The 17,065-nt window shown below is 38.2% G+C and overlaps 1 protein-coding gene and 1 long non-coding RNA gene across 9 annotated transcripts in view; one reads left to right on the forward strand and one right to left on the reverse strand.

Moving 5' to 3' along the window:
* Positions 1-17,065, forward strand: part of Syp (Syncrip) — a 39,631-nt gene that overhangs the window by 13,288 nt on the left and 9,278 nt on the right. For 6 of the 8 annotated variants that reach the window (XM_043429878.1, XM_043429879.1, XM_043429876.1 and 3 more), the window contains exons 6-11: positions 7,151-7,356; positions 7,520-7,669; positions 8,112-8,257; positions 10,422-10,558; positions 11,851-11,865; positions 12,907-13,049. In XM_043429878.1, the coding sequence (XP_043285813.1) occupies positions 7,151-7,356; positions 7,520-7,669; positions 8,112-8,257; positions 10,422-10,558; positions 11,851-11,865; positions 12,907-13,049 (797 nt within the window). Of the gene's footprint in view, positions 1-2,738; positions 2,875-7,150; positions 7,357-7,519; positions 7,670-8,111; positions 8,258-10,421; positions 10,559-11,850; positions 11,866-12,906; positions 13,050-17,065 lie in introns of all 8 variants that reach the window. The other 2 variants (XM_043429877.1, XM_043429884.1) reach the window with 2 other exon arrangements.
* On the reverse strand, positions 11,652-16,921 carry LOC122416825 (uncharacterized). The gene is made up of 2 exons (XR_006262178.1): positions 15,870-16,921; positions 11,652-14,194 (listed from the first exon to the last, which is right to left on the reverse strand). It is a non-coding gene; the product is annotated as an uncharacterized lncRNA (long non-coding RNA).

The raw sequence follows: 17,065 nt of genomic DNA on the forward strand, positions 1-17,065 counted from the left end.
TATGTATGTGACACCTTCGATTCTGGTCAGTCTCCTTGCCTCTCGGTTTATTAGTGAACAGTAACACCTCTCTGGTCCAAGTCTTCTTTTCCTCTCATATTTAGGTTACGAGTTATGAGTCATCTGCTCGGTATATCACGTTGATCGATAATTATAACGGGAATGTTAAAAAATAATGATAAAGTTGAAACTATCGCTCTTTCTAGTTTCTCTCGCTCATATATTTTATCTCTCTTTTACTAGTTCCTACTCAGCTGGCTGTTCAGTATAGACTCTGGCTCGTGCACCGCGCGCAACTTCTCCTGCTCCGTAGCAAGCCTTTATTTTAACGATATTCTGCTTATTTTTCATAGTTTCAATATCCGAAGAAAGTGCGTATCGATGTCTCATCACATTCACGTTTCTCATCGTTTCTTTCGTTACCGAACTTTTGCGCTGCGTGGAGCTACTCGGAGCCCGAAGACGGGGGGGGATCGTAGTGAAACAACGGACGACAATTGATCGCGCGTTCTTTCACATTCGCTCGCGTCTCTGTAGCGATCTCGTCACCACTCGAACGCACTCCGGAGATAAACGGTAACGCTCCTCCGTCCAGGGCTCCTCGACGATACTCACCTCGTCCTTGTGGCCGCGCACCGAGCCCTGCTCTTTGCAAATACGTACCGGATTAATATTAAGCAGTGGTTGGAACGATAGAGATTCTGAGAACGCGGTTAATTCATGACTCTTGGACCTCGAGCATGGGGCTTATGGGAGAGAGCTGCGTGGACCGCTGAAGGCGTGTGGCTCGCTAACAAACGGACAGGCATAATTCCCCTCGTAAATCCCCTTTAGATCGAACTACCTCATTTCCATTGTTATTTATCTACTCTTTCGCTCTGCCTCGCATAAATATATGTATGAGGGATTCTCTGTCAAAACCGGCCACTTTTATTTCGACCATCTCGGTTCTACTTCATAACTGATTATATCAAAGTACTACTAAACGGCGCTCTATGTGAATTTTTTCAGATCTTTAGATTCATAATTTTAGAAAATATTGTTTATTGAATTTTTTCAAGATTTTTAAATTCATAATTTCAGCAAATATCGTTTTTTTTTTTTTTTTTTCAAATGAATATATCTCGGAAACTTGAAGTAACTGAAAAAAAAATGATTCCACATAAAAGTTGTAGTTTCGCGTTAGCTTTCGAGCGGACGACTCGAAATCATTTTTACGTTCCGGTAACGATGACTTTTTACGAAAAAAAGGGGAGAATTATTTTTTTATTCAGAAAGAGTCATTTTTTTTGGCTGAAAAAATTACAGAGTTTTCCAATATGTCTGACGATGTCGCAAAAAAATCGGCAGAGTCGCACGGATCGAGGTTCTAGGGTAAAAAAATGAAAGCACGAAAATGACTGAAAGAATTACAGAGTCTTTCAGTATGTTTAACAATCTCGTAAAAAAATCGCGAGAGTAATAAATTTGTGTAATTTCATTTTTTTTTCACCCTAGAACCTCGATCCGTGCCACCCTGCCGATTTTTTTGCGACATCGTCAGACATATTGGAAAACTCTGTAATATTTTCAGCCAAAAAAAACGGCTGTTTCTGAATAAAAAAATATTTCTCCCTTTTTTTCGTAAAAAATCATCGTTACCAGAACGTAAAAATGATTTCGAGTCGTCCGCTCGAAAGCCAACGCGAAACTACAACTTTTATGTGAAAACATTTGTTTTCACTTACTTCAAGTTTCCGAGATATATCCGTTTGAAAGAAAAAACAATATTTTCTAAAATTATTCATTTGAAAATCGGAAAAAAATCACATAGACTGCTTTTTAGTAGTACTTTGATGTAATCAGTTATGGGGGGTAGATCTGAGATGGTAGAAAAAAAAATTGGCCGGTTTGACAGAGAATCCCTCGCATGTGGCTGCTGCCACGTGTGCATACACGTGTTTACGTCGGCGTCGCCGAATCACGCACACATTCTCGTCTTGATAACCCCTTGTCGCGATGCATCTATGCGAGCCTCTCCTACTTTTTCTCTCCATCATTGTTGGTCCTGTACGTTCCCGCCTGGAGGTTCAGGCTCGTACGTATTCCGTGATTCCTCGAGATCCTGGATTCCTCGAGATTAAGACGCGCAGCGGACGCCACGTCTCACGTTTCATAAGAACAAAAAATGCCGGGTGCAGTCCTTGTTTTCTACGACTCTCGTCATTATTTTAATTCGCTCTCAATTCTTTCTCCGTGGCACACGAGAATTACCGAATTCCCGCTGCTCCGATATTGCTTTTGGAAATCGTGTGTGGCGTTTGAAAAAGCAAGGGACGAGCTCGATCAGACTCGTTCTTCATTAATCTCGATCGATTCTTTCGAACTCTTTGCGCCTCCTATTTCTGTCTCTCACTTTCTCTCTCTCTCTCTCTCTCTCTTTCTCTCTCTCCCTCTTTTCACTATTCAACTCTGTTACTCTTGGACTCTACCATCCAATGAACGAACGAACAAAAAATCCTCATTGTGACACGATCATTTTTTAAATCCTTCGAAGGTAACATTTCCCCGCGAGGTTGCGCTACTCGTTCACCTCTCGAGTCCGCCGATAACGAAGCAGGCGATGTGAAAGATTAAACGAATGCAAAAAACCAAACGAAAAAATAAAAAAATGAAAAAAAAAACAAACAAAAAAAAAATTCGACAAATCAGATGCAGGCAAGCTTAATTGGCACACTCCTTCCACATTATTCTTACAGCTGAATGATTATGAGATTCGGAAAGGCAAAAAGATTGGTGTTACCGTATCTTATAACAATCACCGCTTGTTTGTGGGAAATATTCCAAAGAATCGAGACCGAGATGACTTGTTCGAAGAGTTTACAAAGCACGCACGTAAGTTGAAAATTGCCCTTAAATCAGCAGGCAGTGTAATCCACGAAGCAAACAAAAAACAAACGACAAAATTTTATTTTCCATAAAAGAAAAAACGTCATTTTCAATGCAAAGAAGTTGGAGATTGAAAAAAGGGATTTATTTGTCCTGTACTACGGTGGCCGGACGAAAGTGGTCAACCGATCGAGTGAATGTTATAATCCGAGTGTACACGAAAATAAAAACGCTGTGCTTTTTTTGTTCGGTGTGAATGTGAACGAATCAGAAAGTCGATTTGGAGATGAAACGGATTGTCTGTCAGGCTCGTCGTCGTCGTACGCCGTAACGATTCCGCGTATCGCTATTCCCCTGGCATTTACTTTGTCTATTTTCTCGTTAAAACTGGGCATCCCCGATTTTCGTCAATTCCATCCGTTCGTTGTTTTCTTTCCCCCTCAATACAATTTATTGACTTTTCCTACTTTGCGCTCATTGTTTTTCAGATATGTCAAAAGTTTTCTTAACTACTAAAAATCATTCATAACATCCAATCAAATTCTTTATCCACTTATTCCAAAATAATAGGTCTCTCTACATTCGGGCGCGAGCGCAAATTTTATGAACATTCATTCGTTCCAAAACGGAGAAAAAAAATTGAAATTTGAAGAGAAAAAAAAAAAAAAAGATACGAGAGGTGCCATGTGGGTCCGCTCCATTCCCTCGAACTTGATTTCCACAATTAATCATTTTCTCTTTCTCCTCCCTCCCCGCCCCCTTCCTTCTTCTTTCTTTCTAACTCTCTCTCTTCTCTCTCTCTCTCTTTCTCTTTCTCTTTCTCTCTCTCTCTCTCTCTTTCTATCTCTCTCACACTTACATTCTCGGTTATCGTCTCTTTCGTGCTTCTTTTTTCTGTTCGCGTATTCGAATCACTCGCCAGAGGCCCTCAGCAATGGAAATCAATCGAATCCATTTAATGACGTTTGTAATCGTAGTAATTCTACTAATCGGGCTTGAGGCGCTTTGTCAGTTGCGTGAGTGCGAAAAATATAACTAAATGCAGCAGATGCTCTTTTGCTCGGGCGTGCTTTATACTCGGAGAAACGAAAGTTCAATCACATTCGCTGACGAGAATATACGAACGTGTAACTTTATTTTTCATTTTAATTCGATAACTGAGCCTCTTTGGGGGGGGGGGGGGGGGAACTTTCACCAGGCTGGTAGATCGTCTTAACCGAGTTGTGAAAAAGTCAACTGGAAGAAACTTTCAAGCACGAATTTCTGGTCACGTTCGTTCCGCACATTCGTATTGTTTATTTCTCGATCGAACATTGATTTTTATTCGTTTCCATCGGCTCAGAATTCGCCTCAATATTCTTCCGCGCAACGTGTTTCGTTTGTATTTGTGAAAATGATTTTTTTTTTACTTTCTCATGCGTTATTTCCACTTTCCCAAAGGAAAAGAGAGTACTTTATTTTACAGTGAGAAATGAAAATAAAAAAACTGGTCGATCGATTACCTTGAAACTTAACGATCGTGATATAAAACGAAGTAAGATTCATCATCGCTCAATAGCAGTTTAAGACTATTTTCTTCCATCTTCCGACACGAAAACCTCATCACTGGTGGAAGCTGGCCTCTTTCTGTTTAGTCCTTCGACTGATTTTTCTTCACTAATTCGCTTCACTTTCCTCTTTCATACTATTTATCATTTCTATATCTTCCTTTCGTGCGCGCGTGTGTGTGTGCGCAATCGTTTTATATATTGAAATCTCGAACGCCCTTGTCCCCGCCGTTTGCTTAAGCGTGCAGTGATTTTTTGTTCTTTTTAACAAACCTGATAAGCCAGCAATCCTCATTGACTTCTGTCTCTCCCTATCATATTTCTCGCCTTTACTGTTTTTTTTTCTCTCTCCCACCGCAATCTTTCTCCGTTCTGTCTCGGGGACGTGTGACGATTTTTTATTTTATTTCCCCCTCCCCTTCCCTTCACCCCTCTCCCTTTGTTATGCTACTTTACGATCGGTCGTAGGGAGAATTTTCTTTTTCTTTCTTTTTTTTTTGTTTTTGTTTTTGTTTTGTTTTGTTTGCATGTTTCAAAATAAATTTAGGCCGTTGCAATTGATTTGAGGGGTTTGCTATTTTTGCATCCGTGTTTTTCCTTTTTTCACACTCCGAATACGTCCGCGGACTGAACTTATATATTTATTAACTCTAGAAATACACGCATGGATTGTTCTGACACGTTTTACAGTTTTCTGTTAGAAAATTGGTTCTATCGAGAATGAATAATGAGTAAAAAAGTTGTTCAACGTTAACAAGGAGTTCGAGCTCGTTATGACATTTATCTGGGAAAAAAATGTCCGGTCTTGCTTCCTCCTTCCGGGCCCCTCAGACCCGAGAATGCACTTTTAGGGGTTAATCGCTGGTCGATGAATGTGCACTAGCTAAACGGCATCTTCGAAGGATAAACTTAGTGAAAATACTCGAGCGAAGATCAGTTCGACGCGGATTCACATTTTCATTTAATCATTTCATTGAACCGTGATAATGCTTTGGAGAAAAAACTATTCGAACGTTTGCAGCAAAGCATCTGCTTGTTTATTTCAAATTCTTTTCATCGTCGGAATGATTTTTTATTAGTTTTCATAATTATACCGCAGTTTGTTGCTACTTTAATATTCTTTTAAAACGGCTTAAAATCCCCGTGCCCAATAATACGGAGAGCTAAACTGAGAGGAAGGGCAGACTGAAATTTGTTGCTTTCCTTGACATATCCCACGTTTAACACTTCCATTTTACCTGTTCGAAGCTCAAACAGACGATCGTTATTTGAAATTCCGATGCGAGCTAGAACGGGATGGTGTCACTGAGAACACAGTTTTTTTTTTCTCCTCATTATTCCGATTATTTTATTACAAGTGCAGCTTGGAAAAATAGAATTTTTTAAAATAGTTTTTAGAAGAAAACAAAAGATTTCTTATTACTGAATATAAATGAAAAATTATTTCGCTGCCAAAATTTCTTTCAACTTTTTCGTTTGTTTTATTCAACGATTAACGAAGGGCATAGGCGGAAGAAAATCAGAAAAAACGTAACTGTTTTTTTTTTCAATGTTTCAGTGTCGAAGTTGGCTCTTAAAAAGTTTCAAGTTCGTCTACCGACCAGTTACAAAAAACCACCCTCTTCCGCAAATATTTCGAAAATTTTGCCTTCAAATAAAACTCCCCATTTTTTTCCTGGCTCGTTGGGATCTTGTTCCCGCCGAAATATATCGAATACGGATAATAAAGGAGTATGGACACCGAGCCTCCTTTTCCCGACACTACAACCCCGAACCTTTCAATCAATTATAATTCATAAGTCAACGAGTTCGTTTGAAAATATGGCAAATGGCAATCCCTTGAATTCATTTCGCTCGTATGATTTCGCAGTCGTGATCGTCATTGTTTATTTTTTGAGCGGCAGTTTAATTTTCAATACATAATTCATTACTATCGAGCGCAAGCCTTTCGATTTATCGTGGTCATCGCAGGAGAGCTGTATCCAAATCCAATCCGGAAGTAAGAAGAAAAAACAACGAGCTCACCTATCTTTTCTCTCTAAAAGTCCACTCCAGTTGCTCTAATTATTTACCAAAATTCCGACAAAGAAGAAAGTAACAACCTACCAACGACTGTACAAACGGATACGACAGCAACGACGAAAACTGTGGGTTGGGGGGGGGGAAGGAAAAATATAGAAAAGGGGAATCTGTGCATGGTGTTTTTTGTTTTTTTTTTCTTCTAGTGGAAATAGTCAGTTTTGGGGAATATGAAGACTTTTTTTCTTTTTAATAAAAAATTATCTAGTCGTTAAAAATCAGGGTTACGGATAGTTGACAGGGACACGTGTGGTGGAAAAGTCGAGAAAAAGAAGGTCAAAACGTGTGAAAAAATACGAATAAAAGATTTTTCGTAATATCTCAGAAAAAAAGCTAAAACATTTTGAATCGTCAGCAAAATATTGTGTTTTTTTTTTTAATTTTTTAATTTTTCATGAATAATAGATATAAAAAATAAATGATCAAGGATCCGAGGTAGAATCATTTGAAAAATGGGGAATGAAAATTTCTGGAAAGTTGAGTAGAATTGTTTCATATTTATTTTTGAGTAAATGGATAAAGTTCATTGAGATATATAGAAGAAGAAAAAAGAAGAAAGAATTCATCTAATAATGGAAAAAAACGCTTATATGTGACCAATGAGAAGCTCCTGTCTTACGTGTTTTTTGTGTTGATTTTTTCTCGATGAAATCTAGCCGGGCTGACCGAGGTGATTATCTACAGCTCGCCGGACGACAAAAAGAAGAACAGGGGCTTTTGTTTTCTCGAGTACGAATCCCACAAATCGGCCTCTTTGGCCAAACGGAGATTAAGCACTGGACGCATCAAAGTTTGGGGCTGCGACATTATTGTCGATTGGGCTGATCCCCAGGAAGAACCCGACGAGCAAACCATGTCCAAAGTATGAAACATTTTTTTACCAATAGAAAACGAAAAATAATTTTTTCCATGAGACTCGAGTCGTGAAATTGTTCGAAGCTTCTCTTTCGTTTTATGATGTTCTCTTGTTCCATTCGCGTTGGCTTCGCCATCTCGATGTATAATTATCTCATTTTATTTTTTAGGTGCGTGTTTTGTACGTGAGAAATTTGACGCAAGATTGCTCGGAGGAAAAGCTCAAAGAATGTTTCGAGATGTTCGGCAAAGTCGACAGGGTCAAGAAAATAAAGGATTACGCTTTTATACATTTTGAAGATAGGGACAATGCTGTTAAGGTAAACAATTAAGAATTTTATTTTTTTAAGAAAACATGTTTTTACCCTTTTTTATTCGAATACCATCGATCGCACGATAAAGGTTGAAGAGACTTATTCTCGTAGAGAATCAAATTTACAACGACTTGAGCCTTTACCATTTTCGTCGAAAAGTTTAAAATCACCGAGATATCGAGCAGAAACAATTTCCTCTTAAATTCGAAATGGCGGCTAACGCAAAAGCGGAAATTGTTCGCCATTTTGAATTTAGACTACCAGTGATCTAAAGGTTGTGGAACAATAAAATTGCAGACGTCAATTTATTCCGGGTTCGACCTTTTATTCGACCAAGTCGACCGGGCTGGATACTCGGATTGAACGAATTCAAACGAAATGGAAAATTCAGTTTTTTCAAATCTTCGAGTATCATTTCGATTGCGTTTTTAACTTGATTTTCTTCCAGGCTATGAGGGAGTTACATGGTAAGGAAATCAGTGGGTCGCACATACAGGTTGCTTTGGCGAAACCTCCGTTTGACAAGAAGAAGAAGGAAGATATGTTGCGAGCGAGGGAACGTAGAATGATGCAAACGATGCAGGGTCGTAGCGGGTAAGTTGCTCTCTTTCGTCTCGTCAAATACGGAATGAAGAAAGTACGATGATTCACTCCAGTCGAAAAAGAGCTTGAACAAAAATTGCTGGGAGACATTCAAATTTGTGTGTTCGCCGCATTCTCAACAATTAGTTTACAATAGAAGTAAATAACGAATTTTTTGGCTTTTTAAGTTTTCGCGACATCCCTAGTAACAAGTCGACTAATCGTTTCGATGTGTTCCAACGGCTCAGAACGTTCGACCGCGCAATTTTATTATAAAAAAAACCAGATGCTCCGTATAACCCAAATTTTGACATTAAGGATGTATAAGCACCAGGCTCCATTTCAGACGGCACTCTATTTTTTTTGTATATTATAGTCTAAGCTTAAAACTTAATCTCTGTGAAATTTCAAGGTCTCCTAACGACTGTTTAATCGAAATATTTTTAGTCAAAAGAACACAATTTTACGTGTCATATATAGCCACAATGACTTCGAAGTCTGTATAACTCAAAATTTGATATATTTTTATATCAGATGTTAATCATAAAAAACGTCTATTATATGCATTGAATCCTGAGGATTTTAACGATTCGTTAAAAAAAAAGCGGGGTCAATGGACATCTGAATTAGAAATATAAAGTTGAAGACGACAAATGCTCACGGAATCTCAGGATTTCGTAACCCCGTGAAGTTGTGGCAACGTCGCAAAACCTATGAATGTAAACATTTGTACAATGCTTTATGGAACTTTTTTGTCGTTATGGTAAACTCTAACCTCAGCTGTCAACTGAATACGTCCGATGTGATCAGACGTAAACTTTTCACACTGCACTACCGAGTCGTGTTAATAGCTCTGCACAAAATCCTTTTCGTAATGAAATGAACTTGAAATATTATTTACCATTAAAAAATCATTACAAGATTTCTTAATAATATTGTGCTATATACGATTGCTCTCGTGGTAATTTCTTTGAAAAAATATGGTCAAATACTGTCCATTGACTAGTACGAACCGCTTTTACATCCTTAAGGTATTACTGGATGGATAGCCCAGCCGATAAATTGTACCTAATCGGAATTTCCGTACTTCGTGCTGCAATAAAAATCTGAAAAAATTCAGCAACATTTGGAAAGTTATGAACTACAATTATAAATAATAATATTGCCCAAAAGTTATTAATAAATTGTTTGAATAAATAATTTTTTAACAATTTTACAGTAAACCCTTGTTTTTTTTTTACGAATCGAATGTGCGCATTTTTCTGAATGCTCATGATTTTTTTCAGAATTTTTGTGGATTCTTGAAATTCCCTTTTTTAAATTTTTTAAGTGGCTCTATTTGTACATTTTTGGTCCAGTAACTCTGAGACTTTTCAAAACTGATGGTAAATATGTCTTCTAAAACATATCCAAAATTCAAATTTTTTTCAAAATTTTTTCAAGAAAAAATCCACGAAAATTCTATAAAAATTCATGAGCATTCGGAAAAATACACACATTTGATTCGTAAAAAAAAAACAATAGGTCACCGCAAAATTATTGAATAATCAATTGTTTAAACAATTTGTTAAAAACTTTTGGGCAATATTATTATTGATAATTGTTATTCATAGCTTTCCAAATGTTGTTGAATTTTTTCAGATTTTTATTGCATCACGAAGTTCGGAAATTCCAATCAGATGTCATTTTTGGTCGAGCTTTCCATCCAGTTATACCTTAAGTATAGAATTAAATTATCCAACAATTTCAAGTTTTATTTTATTGGATTGAAATATAATGACGAGCATTAGCTCTGCGTGGAAATTATTCTTGAATGGGACTTTTTTAAGAAGCCGATAGAATAGCGCTGTCGTAGAAAATACTCGGGGGGGGGGCTTTGAGAATTTATAGAATCTTGCAAGAAAACAGGAAAATTTCCATTGCGTTGATATACTTTTCAGATCAATCAATATTTTCATTCACGTCGTAATACTTCCTTCTTGGACCCATTTTTTTCATGTACTTTTGAAATATCGTGGCAACGATAAGCCGAAACTTATATTGCTCGTTCGCACGAACGGCATAAACTCACTTTGAAATTATAGCAACTTGTGCGACTGTTCCGTACCCAATGGAAATCGTAATTCGGCATTATTTAAAAATTCTGAGTGTTCATTGTATCCGTTTTCATTCGAAGGGAGCCTGCATTCGATTTCCGCGGATCCCCTTCGCATCCGAGTATGGGCGGACCCATGCCAGGAGGGCGTGGATCTGGTCAGGGTCCTCGTGGTTCGGGTGCGGGTATGAGACCACCGATGGGCCGCGGCGATTATGGTAAGTCACTACTTTCGTGTTGGATTTTCATTTTCTCGTTGTTAAATCCGATTGATACATCTAGAAGTTCATTTATTTGAATTATTTATTCATTCATTCGTCCAGGATTCCTCGATCAGTCTTATTTCTCATTAATGATAATGGATTGCTATTGTCAGAGAGAACTTGAGTTGGACATGTCAAAATTTTTAACCGAATCGGACATGTGTAAATTTTCTGGAATCTGACATTATTTTTGTTTATTGTTATCAATACGAATATTTGTCGTTTGTTTATATGTTATGTCACATCTCCGAGTTTTTGGAGATCGTATTGTTTCTCATTTGATATATATTCGCTATTTATTTCACTCCATTTTTTCACGAACCCTTATGCATTCTGGTCGTCAAAAGTTCATCGTCTTTTCATTTAAAAAACACTTTGAGTCTTCTGTTTATCTATGTTTATTCATGACGTTTCTCATGAACTAATCTTGAAAAATTCTAATCAACATTATTAACAGACGTCCTGCATGTTTTTGGGAATTTTTCCTTTAACCTCAGCTTACGCGCATGACAGGCAACTTTTGACAGTGTGGATATACGTTTTTTTTTTTTTACTTTATCTACGTATCATTGTTTTTTTCTTCGTTTTCTCATAATTTTGCAATTCCGATTTATTTCCATCGAAATCCTCGCTCGACCTTGTCGAAATTGAGCTCATTTGAAATAAAGTGCTCAGTAAGTTGTGCAATATTTCCGCAACGAGTAAAAAGTTACAATCTCGAAATATTGATTTTTTTTTCTATTCGAAATCGACTTCTACTTTCGAAAATTTTTCATAATTTTCCATTGTAATCGTGATTTTTGTGTCGCCACGGAGGCATTTTTTTTTAAACGTTATTTTTCAAGTTGGAAGAAACATTAAAATGCGCAAAATTTTTAAAGAAAAAATCGAACGGATCTTGGCGGAACCGAGTTATTAGCATGCGTGTTTTTTTGTGATTTTGGGAAAATTTTTATTGTTCATTTGTTTTTAAATTTATTTTATTTTCATTATAAGCAGCTATAGTTTGCGAGACAAATATATTTAAGTGAAAATTAATGTTTGCTACTTCCGCACACTGTATTTAATTTATTTCATTGTTACATCGTTCAAATTTTCGTTCTCGCTCTTCGCACAAACGCAAATTATATCGTGTGCCAGTAAATGTAGTAGTTGTGTGTAATGTAGTATCGTTTTCACTGCGAATTATATAGAAATATATGAGACGAAAAAACAACGAAAAAAAATTTCAACAGGTCTGTTTATAGCTACCAAGGAAATGGGTAAGCTGGATTACAACTTATTTACGTGAATGCTGTAGCAAAGAAACTTATTTTTTTTCACCTTAAATACTTGATCTTTCTCGTAAATAATATTGCCAGAGATTTCCGTTTCCCCCTTATCATCAGCGTCCAGCTTACGTTCATTGAGAACAATCATTTCTCATCGATTTTTTTTCGCATCTACCGAAATGCTGGATATACGCGAGGTAAAACAATTTTTTTTTTCCACCCCGGTCCGACGACGGGCCGAGAATTTACATCGCGCCGACTCCTGCTATACGGGCGATTCGCATAACGTTGGTTAACAGGTCCCCAGAATCTTTTGCTCGCCTCCGATTTTTTACTGAAGAGCGAAAAAGTGCGGCTTTTCCGAAAAACTACGATTTATTTCTCGTCCCCTTTCCGTCAGTTGTTCAGCAGTCCAGTGATCATTATTGACCAAACGAAAATTTCTTTTTTCTCTTTGTCGTCATATATTCTCACAAAATTTTCCAAATTGTCGTATAAAAAAGTCTTTTTCCGGAAAAGCCGTATTTTAAAGTAACTACCGTTTTTTTTTTTTATTTATTTTCGTTTTTATGACGTTAATGGAACCGAAAGAACATTTTTTACGACAATGTACGAAGTGCTTGGCTAGCGGAGCAAATTTTTAGGCGGAGGTCGTTGCGAGATTTCTGGAAATGCAAAATTTTGTTTGTTCCCCGCACCCGCCCCCCGCCCCCCGATTGTCGAAGATCGGTAGCTTCTTTCGGGTTTGTTTTTCTCGTTTTCCACGAGGCCCTGCGGATTAAAAATCAATGTCGTCGATGCGAGAAAAAAAAAATGTATTTTTTTCTAAATTTTTTCTTCAACGTATCTTTTCCCGGCATGCATTTGTTGTATCGGCAAAACAAAAAACTCGATTCGTAGAAAGAAGTTTATAAAATTTGAAGAGTTTGTTGTGCAACCGAGAGAAAGATCGAACGAAAGAGAGAAAGATAGAGAGAACGAGAGCAAATTGGTTTTTAAATTTGGGTCTATTTGTAATGTGTGTTTTTATAGATTATGATTACGACTATTACGGTTATGGGGATTATCGAGGTGGCTACAGTGATCCATATTACGATGACTATTATCGATACGAAGATTACTATTATGCGCCGCCTCCGCCACCTGCCAGAGGGAGAGGCAGGCAGCCTCAACCGGTGGGTCGCCTTTTTCATGGTTTTAAAGTCTCGTTTATAAATTGTCGATTTTTGATAAACTTCTTTTGTTTTCACTTTCACAAAATTTCTTCAACTTAATATTGTTTTGAAAAAAAAAAAAAAAAAGCAAAAACATTTTTTTTCCTCTCAATTTAAAAAAAAAAAAAAAAAAAAAAACATTATTTTCTCTTTTATCAGATACGATACTTTCTCATTCTGCAATATCTATTTTATTTTATTACGTTTCGAGGTTGGCGGTAGTTTGATTGTGGCACAGTGTTCGCGGATTCCCAATTCATATTTCGCCTTACACCGATGCGTTTGTGTATATATAAAATACACGTATCGCACTCACATATGTACACGTATATACATATATAAATGAACGCATCGATACCTCGCCTTGTGTACGTAGCCCATTACGAAGCCCTTGAACGAAAAGCTCGTAATATTTTTGAGCCCATCCCATTTCCCCGCACTCATACACAGCCTCTGCTCGTGGGTTGTCATTACACGACTATCAACCTACTGTCTTTTTTAACACATAAAATAAATATATTGGCTAATCGACTTGCGCTCGCTTCGAATAATCCACTAATGAATCGCGAGGGATTGTGACTTTCCTTTGTTTTTATTTTATCATTTTTCTTCATACTCACATTTGTTCATTGTTTTCTTATTAATTATCAACGGCAATTAATCCCACCCGAGCCTTCAGCCCTTCGACGGATACGACGCACAAAATTTCCCGCAGTTCTCGCACAATTGTAGTTGCAAGTTTTTTCTCCTTCGCCTCGTCTCTCACTTTGGCGAGGAGTCGCGAAATAAATCTCCACTGTTTTGTTGTCCCGTGGCACGACGGTGGCGCCATCCCTTCTAATTTGCACCTTCGCACTTCCGGTTCTCTTTTCGTATCTCCTCTCTTCATGACGAATACGAGCGTAACGATATCGTAGAGTTTGTCTCCGAGGCTCCCATCCGGAGGATGCAATCGCTTTGAATTTCTTGTTTTTTTTTCATGCCAGGCACATGCCACGGACACGACGAGATTTGAGCGAAATATCAGTCGAATGCGCGATCCCACTTCCGGATGTGGTTTGCAGATTTGAAAGGACGAAAAGTGCCCGCGCGCTGCGACGGATTACCTGAAACAAAGCATGGCGCACTCCTTGTCAATCGTATTCGCACACTTTCGTTCAATATCGTTCATGTGATTTAATATTTTCCCATGGTAACCCACGAACACATTGCCACACTCGAATTCCTTGCGCTATCATATCTGAGCCATCGCAGCGCAGACCCTTTCCAATAATATTACCTCAAAAAGGTCTAAATAAAATATTACTGAGGCCATCGAGAGTCATCGAGCGACAGCACACGCAGCGCCAAGTGTCCACGAATCAAACTAAAATCCGTTTCTAAAACGCTCTGCTCCGTTTTCGGACACCAGATTTTTCTCAACTATACGTGACGAACAAATGAAAGTACGAAGCAGTTTGCCTGCGCCATGACACCTTTTACGCCGGTCACAAACATTATTTTATCACAAATTGTACACACATCCGTCACAACCGAAGAGACCGGAGCCGGATCACACCAATTCAGTGCCCATTACGAAATTCATTTGTCGCGATTTCACTAAAAGCTCACCGAGAAATCCATCGACTTTACGTGGTGGCGTCACCTGAGCTCGATGACTCTTAACCGGTTGACTGGTATTGGATCATATATGTACAAAAAAAGTCGAGCCCATTCTGGTTTTGTATCATATGTGTACATATTGAAATAACTTTTTCAATTTTCAACCGATTTGGACAAAAATTGGTATACAATGGTTTTTTGGGTCGCTGAGTCGATTTTTGAACTTAATTTTCACCTCACTACCCTTGGAAATGGGGAAAGTCGAAGGTTGAGGGTGAAATTTTTCGTTTTTTCAATGGATTTTCATGCTATGTGACATGAAAATTTTTAGTTTTTCATCACACTGGACTCTTTTATCGAAATCAAACAAAATTCGCTAACCCCAAAAATGTGAAAAATAAGGGTTCAGGGTGAAATTTGTTAATTTTTCACTGCAAAAATTTCATGCTTTATCACATGAAAATGGAATCAGCAACCTCGAAAACCCTCAGAAATAAATTATCGTGATTTTCGGTAACATATTGGCTCGTATCAGATTTGGCACAAAAACTGGAAAAAAGCTCACCAGTCAACCGGTTAAATAATGAAAATTGCCATAGCCGGGAAAAGCGAAATTGGGCAGCCAATAATAATCGCTGAAGAGGATCACGCGAAGGATTCAATTTGACTAAAATCAATATCTGTTGAGCATAACGGTAAAAAGATAAATAAACGAAGGGTGGGACGTTTGATCGGGAGAAATCGGGAGTTCGTAAAAAAGGTGTAATTCCATAGGCTCCCCGGATATGCTTGATCTTGTTCCCGCATCAGGCTTTAAGGAGGGTGGATCGAGAAATCAAAGTAATCAGAATTTGATAGAATTTGATGACACGTAAACTTTTTTAGTGTTCAGTTACTCGAGAGCTACGCGGTATAGAAAAATCTAAAAAAATGTATGTCCAATATATTTTTAAAGAATAAATTTACCAAATTTTGTGAAATTCTTATCATCTTGAAATTCTTCATATTTTTAACATGCTTAAGCATGGCAACGTTGTATCGTCGCGATCCACCCCCCTTAAGAACCCCTGCAATCGTAATATAAAGAGAGAGAGAGAGAGGCAAAAATACGCTCGCGCGTTCACTGAACTGCGGCAGGGCGGATAACGTTATATAAAAACCATGTGACGACGAATGTACCGGTAATTTGGAGAAAAAGCAACGTTGCATCTCGTGGCTCGGATATGATTCGCACGCATACGCACTTTTTCTGTGTCAAGTTGCAGGCTTGTCAAAAAATGTGCAAGCGGGAGCGGTTGGGCACTCTGCCGCGGCATCGTAACGACACTGTAATCAAACATGATTTATTTTATTTTATTTTCGTTCTTGTTGCTTTTTTCCACGTCCGTAGTTCATTTGATGTTTTTCTCACGCTGAATATCGCACCAAACTTTTTCTCCGTTAATTCGCGAGTCTCGCTGCGTTCGTGAAAAATATTGAAACTGCGATACTATTTTAGAGTATTTGGGGCTCTGTAAATTTCCGAAATACTTCATAAGCTTGAAACATCTCTTTGGATAAAAATGATTGTTAACGTAAAGTCGGAAAATCCTCGCAGCAACGATTGAAAGGAACTTTAAGACGATCCATCGGTCGCGTTGAGTCGGTTAAAATTCCGTAGCACATTTTCCTTCGATGGGAGTTTATTTACGAGGGAAATGAACGGTCACGTGTTCTCCGTCCGTCAAAAGGTGAGGCGTAACTTTGTATTTCGCGCCTCGGAATAAAGTTTGCAGGCAAATAAACTCGTTGTACTTGTCGAATACAAAGTGGCCCGCGTTCGAAGTGAATTTCTTCGCAACAATATAAGCTCGAAAAGGCGCGCCTCTCGTGTTCTTAACGAAGTTAAAGTTGGACGCAATATTTTAAGTATTTGTACAGCTTTTTGGAAGCGCAACGGACGACAGTTCTGCTCGGATTACGAGACGCGGACTCTTCCCCGACGTTTCGTGTCGCAGGCTCGTCAATCCGCGCCGACTGTCGTTCGCTTACGCCGTTTTCTACGTAGACAATAATCACGAAATAGTAGCGTGTGTAAAAATGTACATTTGCCTTTATACATGTGCATATGCTAATTGTTTTTGCGTTTGTTCAACCAGGTGGCGCCACGTGACTGGTTCACGAGAGCAAAAGCGATTGAATGTGTGCGCGTGTGTGTGCAAGAATGAAGAGAGAGAGAGAGAGAGAGAGAAAAGAGAGCAGAAGGAAGTTAAGATAAAAATGGTGGAAAAGAATTAGCAAAGAGCGTTAAGTAACGCGGTTAATGAAACGAAGTTATCGAAGATCGAACGATCTGTCACTGCACACGTTGCCACGCTTCTTTCAGCTGCTTCGCT

The sequence above is a fragment of the Venturia canescens genome, chromosome 10 (assembly GCF_019457755.1).
Source record: "Venturia canescens isolate UGA chromosome 10, ASM1945775v1, whole genome shotgun sequence".
Taxonomy (NCBI): Eukaryota; Metazoa; Arthropoda; class Insecta; order Hymenoptera; family Ichneumonidae; genus Venturia; species Venturia canescens.